The following is a 6,179-nucleotide window of genomic DNA, read 5'->3' as shown; positions in this document are numbered from 1 at the left end:
ACCATACGCAAAAAAAAAAAAAAAAAAAAAAAAAAAAAAAAAAAAAAAAGATAAGAAGAAATACTTTAATATAGGACTTCAGCTAAAATTAAGTAGCCAATGCCAATTTGTATATTTGTTATATTAGGTGAAAGTTTTATTTGTGAGAAACTTGGCTACTACAGTGACAGAAGAAATACTGGAAAAGTCGTTTTCTGAATTCGGAAAACTTGAAAGAGTGAAGAAGTTGAAAGATTATGCATTTGTTCATTTCGAAGACAGAGGAGCAGCTGTTAAGGTAGAGAAATTTTAAATTTTGTTTTTTGATACTTGAATTTTGTTGAAACTTGCTAAACACATAAAGTGACTTAAAAAGCAAATAAAATTGTTTTCAGCTTTTACCGAACTCTGGAACTTTCTTTTAATAATCTCTGTGAAGTGGTAGTAGTATAACAGGTAAGACTCCATATTTCAAAGCCTGATTATTACTAACTGGGTTTGTGATCTCAGGCAAGTTATTTTTAATCTCTCTATTATTTTTGTAAGCCTAAGGTTTGATAGCATGATACCTTGAAAATGTTACAAGGAATAGTAATTAGCCGGTATAAATACTAAAATGGTAATGAGTGTATCGTAACTACTTTGTTTACCTTGGTTTGTGGACCTGTGAATGGAACTGAGCAGTGTACATGGCTTTATACTTAGTACAACACATTTAATTCAGTAGCTGTGCTCTGAGGGAATGGTTAGTTCTTCATAGTTTTGCCTTTCTTTAGTCATTTTAGAATCCTCATAGTATTGACTGTGTTTTGCCAGTTTCAGTAGTTGTTAGAAATATTTGTTGCATGGAATAGTTAATTTATTTGTTGATGATAGTATTGGAAAGTGTGAAAAAAGTCTTTTCATAAGGTGTCTAGAACATATAACCCGAATACTCTGCTGCTTTCTGATGATAATGGATCAGTACCATCCTTAGTGGGTGAAATTTCAGGTTTCTTCTTCCTCTTGTTCCTCTCTCCTTTTTGGCGGAAGGCGGGGGAGGGGTGGAGGGGAGCGGGGGTGACAAGACAAAATAAAAGCTTTTTTATGTAATTGGAGAGATAGATCCGAAATCTTTGATGACTCGGGCCTGGTTCTTTTTCTACATGTTCTGTCGGTTAAAGTGATGCCACCTCTAATATGAGCAGTTTTTGTTTCCTGCTCAGGGTACTGCTTTAAAATGTGCCTTGTAGAATCTTTGACTAGTTAGAATTTATTGGTTTGCTTTTTGATGGAAGCTAATTAGTGAGACAATATTGCTTATAAAATTCACAGCTTAATACAGAATTTAATGTGTGGCTTCTGAATTGCCAGTGGTACGAAGGACAGATAACTAATACATGTATACCTTCTAAATACTCCTTTTGAATCAGTTGGTATTAAATAACTGGTTGTTCGTAATTTAAAATAATTTTCAAGGGTGGTTTGCCAAAGAAGTCTCTGAAATTACAAGATTTCTAGCTCAGTAACTGGAAATCAGGATGGCCAGAGGGGAGAGTAGACAGATGCTCCATTCTTTTGTTTATACCAGGAAGCTTTTATAGACTCATTTAGTTGCTTTAGTTGAAGCAGCCAAAAGCTAAGGTGGTAAAGGGGAAAAACTAGTTAGAGGAAGATACTGATTTAATCTTTGTCTAGATACTTGTAAAGCACTAAATATTCTTTATGGATAGAGCATTTTATTATGTATATCCAGAGAGGAAAAGGTTGTATAGGGAACAGAAAAGCTGAGGTGAGGAGGTTATACTTCGTTACTGAGTTACCTGAACCCTATGGCAGAGGCTATTAGGTGGAACTACATAAATAAAAAACTAGAGCCTAGAATACTTTTGATTACTGCTTTCCAGGTGCGTACTTGAATCTTCATTAGTTCAGGCCTTTGCTAGGCTTTGTGCTTTTAACTATTCAGGCAAAGTATGTTCCAGGTTAAGCATTGTGGGGGGGATCTAGGCTTTTTTTGGTCAGTATCTTATTGAATTTTACTGATAACCTCATTTATGTTTCAAATCCTTAAAATTTTTATAGATCAACAGTTTAAGACTTACATGTTGAATGCCACATGTTTAAAAATTTGAATTCTGAAAAGTTTGTTACTACTGGCACTTTTTCCAGTTGTGAATTTGCTGCTTTGGTTTGGCTAAGCTTGGAAGTTATTTGGAATTAAGTTTTTGGATTTAAGTAGCAGCAACAGGCAGCTCTCTGGCAATCTTTTATCTTTTTTTAATTTTTATTTATTTTTATTATTTATTCATTTATTTAATTTTTGGCTGCATTGGGTCTTCACTGCATGCGGGTTTTCTCTGGTTGCTGAGAGTGGGGGCTACTCTTCGTTGTGGTGCACAGGCTTCTCATTGTGGTGGCTTCTCTTGTGGAGCACAGGCTCTAGGCGCGTGGGCTTCAGTAGTTGTGGCACACAGGCTTCAGTAGTTGTGGCTCGCGGGCTCTAGAGTGCAGGCTCAGTAGTTGTGGCGCCCGGGCTTAGTTGCTCCGCGGCATGTGGGATCTTCCCTGACCAGGGCTCGAACGTTTGTCCCCTGCGTTGGCAGGCGGATTATTAACCACTGTGCCACCAGGGAATCCCCAGTCTTTTATCGTTTTTTTTTTTGCGGCACGTGGGCCTCTTACTGTTGTGGCCTCTCCTGTTGTGGAGCGCAGGCTCCGGACGCACAGGCTCAGCGGCCATGGCTTACGGGCCCAGCCGTTCCACGGCATGTGGGATCTTCCCGGACCGGAGCACGAACCCGTGTCCCCTGCATCAGCAGGTGGACTCTCAACCACTGTACCACCAGGGAAGCCCTATCTTTTTAAATATAATGGTAGGACATCAGTTTTGTTCTCAACATAATTTACACATAAGAAAGTAAGATTGAGGGGAACAAGTACTTTCTTTGTGTATTTTTTTTAACTTGGTGGGTATATTCATCTTGCAAATTAAAATAGTTGTGAAGTAAATTGCTTATCAAGTGTATTAATGGCACAGATATGTTTGTTATGTTTAAAGTACTGTTATGTGTAAAGTAAATTTATTTCCTAATTTTGTATAGGCCATGGATGAAATGAATGGCAAAGAAATAGAAGGGGAAGAAATTGAAATAGTCTTAGCCAAGCCACCAGACAAGAAAAGGAAAGAGCGCCAAGCTGCTAGACAGGCCTCCAGAAGCACTGCGTGAGTCTACATTTTAGTAAATACATCTTTGAACAGAGAATAACTTGATAACAGAGATCAGGTAATTTAAAAAGTCAGGAAGAGTCTTGAAGCAAACTAATTTGTTTTTTCTTTTCTCCCTTCCCTCCATTGCTAGGTATGAAGATTATTACTATCACCCTCCTCCTCGTATGCCACCTCCAATTAGAGGTCGGGGTCGTGGTGGGGGGAGAGGTGGATATGGCTACCCTCCAGATTACTATGGCTATGAAGATTACTATGATGATTACTATGGCTATGATTATCATGACTATCGTGGAGGCTATGAAGATCCCTACTACGGCTATGATGATGGCTATGCAGTAAGAGGAAGAGGAGGAGGAAGGGGAGGGCGAGGTGCTCCACCACCACCAAGGGGGCGGGGAGCACCACCTCCAAGAGGTAGAGCTGGCTATTCACAAAGGGGGGCACCTTTGGGACCACCAAGAGGCTCTAGGGGTGGCAGAGGGGGTCCTGCACAACAGCAGAGAGGCCGTGGTTCCCGTGGATCTCGGGGCAACCGTGGGGGCAATGTAGGAGGCAAGAGAAAGGCAGATGGGTACAACCAACCTGATTCCAAGCGCCGTCAGACCAACAACCAACAGAACTGGGGTTCCCAGCCCATCGCTCAACAGCCGCTTCAGCAAGGTGGTGACTATTCTGGTAACTATGGTTACAATAATGACAACCAGGAATTTTATCAGGATACTTATGGGCAACAGTGGAAATAGACAAGTGAGGGCTTGAAAATGATACTGGCAAGATACGATTGGCTCTAGATCTACATCCTTCAAAAAAAAATTGGCTTATCTGTTTCATCTTTAAGTAGCAATTTGCTGCCATTTGTATTGGGCTGAAGAAATCACTATTGTGTATATACTCAAGTCTTTTTATTTTTTCCTCTTTTCATAAATGCTCTTGGACATTATTGGGCTTGCAGAGTTCCCTTATTCTGGGAGTTACAATGCTTTTATCCTTTCAGGCTTCATTTTAGCTTGAAAACAAGCTGAGCACACTGTTAAATCATGATTTTGCAGAACCTTTGGTTTTGGACAGCTTTATTTTTTGGATTTGGGATAGATTACCTAGCAGTATGGAGTATGCTGTAAATAAAAATACAAGCTAGTGCTTTGTCTTAGTAGTTTTAAGAAATTAAAGCAAACAAATTTAAGTTTTCTTGTATTGAAAATAACCTATGATTGTATGTTTTGCATTCCTAGAAGTAGGTCAACTGTGTTTTTAAATTGTTATAACTTCACACCTTTTTGAAATCTGCCCTACAAAATTTGTTTGGCTTAAACGTCAAAGCCGTGACAATTTGTTCTTTGATGTGATTGTATTTCCAATTTCTTGTTCATGTAAGATTTCAATAAAACTCAAAAATCTATTCAAAACATTACCTATTTCAAATTCAATTGTGTCCTAAAACATTATTTTATTCGTAATCCTTGCAAGGAATATTGTTTTCCAACTATAACTGCCTATGTGAGTGATCAAATTCATGCAAAATTTGTCTATTCCAGTATGTATCGTGGATATCAGACTGAGAATTAGACTAAATTCTAGTATTTATTCCAAATAGCACTGCACTGATTGATGTTCTCTCATAGTCTTTCCTAATTTGGCAATTTTATCCTTTATTTTTATTAAAAACAGGTTCAAAGGCTTTTGAACATTCTTGCAGGCATTGGATAATTTGCGTTAAATAAAATGGGGTTGGGGAAGCAGACTGCAATTTATTTTGACCCACATTCTTTCTATAAAGGATAATTTGTTGTCTGAAGACCTTATTTGCTGGAGTGAATGTACATAACAGGAAAAAATGTTAGTACTGTGGCGTCAATTGCTCTGCGGAGAAAACTTCATGTAAACTTTTAGTATACATGATTGTGACTACCACTTCAGTTACTGGTTTAGGAATATAATTTCCTATTGCTATGTAAATTTACTCTGAGAAACACATGCCTTATTAAGAGAGGCTTAAAAATATCCAGTAGTCCTACTTCTGACTTTCTGTTAATACCTCTTATTTTAATTTTTTTTACTACTCGAATGGCTAAAGTTTTGTTGGCCAAGTCATAGCATCTATTTCCATTTCCTTGAGAAATTCTGATTTATTGTAATTACTTTTTTTTGCTTGAGAATAAAAGGAACAAAAGAATCTGACCCTAACAGTGCAGAAAACTCTATCACTTTCAAATTACCAATAAAATTTTCCCTTCTATTCTATTCTTAGGTGAATCTAAAATGTTTTTAAATTATAAAAATAAGCCATTGGAGAATAATTAAAATGGGCACACCTTTATTTTGTGTTTTGTTCTTGTTTGGTGTCTTTTATGACAGGAGTGGAGTATTAGATTTCAAAATTATAAGCCACTTAATTCCTTGTGAGCTCAGGTAGATCATATTTTGGGTTTCATGGCTTCTTTTTTGACTTTGAGGAGGAAAATGAATATTTGCTGATGAAAGTCAATATATCTGCTTTCTCTTTAAAAGTACACTTATTACATAGTACAGTAAGTTAACAGACCTTGTTAATATTCCTTTTATGTTTTGGAAGCTAATAAAGGAATTATATATAATTGCTGTGTATAATAGTGTCAAGTTAACATGGGTATCTATTTGATGAAGCTTAGATCTGGTGGTTTTTCTCATGCCCATGTATGCAAGTAAAGACACCAAACATTCTTTAATTTCTGCCTTTAAACTTTGAAAATACAATTTGAAGCTATAACTATAAATCTAAATTAGACTTAAGTACAACCTTGATTTTTCTTGGAAAGAAGAGAGGATCTAGAAATACAATTTGAATTGTTTGTATTTCTTACAACTTAGATGTTACCAGCAACAAAGTTCTTAGGAACAAAATTAGGAATGGGAATAGAAGTGATTCTGAAAAAGTAATTTATGTGCTTCCCCCGCCCATCCTAAAATATAAACCCTAGTAAGAACATAAGAATCAAACCTAGGTTCCATG

At 37.0% G+C, this 6,179-nt stretch overlaps 1 protein-coding gene across 7 annotated transcripts in view; it reads left to right on the top strand.

Moving 5' to 3' along the window:
- The window catches only part of HNRNPR (heterogeneous nuclear ribonucleoprotein R), a 34,903-nt gene extending 30,291 nt beyond the window's left edge, over window positions 1-4,612 (top strand). For 6 of the 7 annotated variants that reach the window (XM_024766701.1, XM_024766706.1, XM_024766705.1 and 3 more), the window contains 3 exons: window positions 128-277; window positions 3,063-3,184; window positions 3,321-4,612. In XM_024766701.1, coding sequence (XP_024622469.1) covers window positions 128-277; window positions 3,063-3,184; window positions 3,321-3,933 — 885 coding nt within the window. In that variant the 3' untranslated portion in view covers window positions 3,934-4,612. The remainder of the gene's footprint in view (window positions 1-127; window positions 278-3,062; window positions 3,185-3,320) is intronic. The other variant, XM_024766704.1, reaches the window with a different exon arrangement.
- The last annotated feature ends 1,567 nt before the right edge of the window (window positions 4,613-6,179 follow it).

Source organism: Neophocaena asiaeorientalis, unplaced genomic scaffold (genome assembly GCF_003031525.2).
Source record: "Neophocaena asiaeorientalis asiaeorientalis breed wild unplaced genomic scaffold, Neophocaena_asiaeorientalis_V1.1 scaffold79, whole genome shotgun sequence".
NCBI classification, from domain to species: Eukaryota; Metazoa; Chordata; class Mammalia; order Artiodactyla; family Phocoenidae; genus Neophocaena; species Neophocaena asiaeorientalis.
The sequence above is the reverse complement of the archived record's forward strand: the minus strand, read 5'-3'. Positions and strand labels throughout refer to the sequence as shown.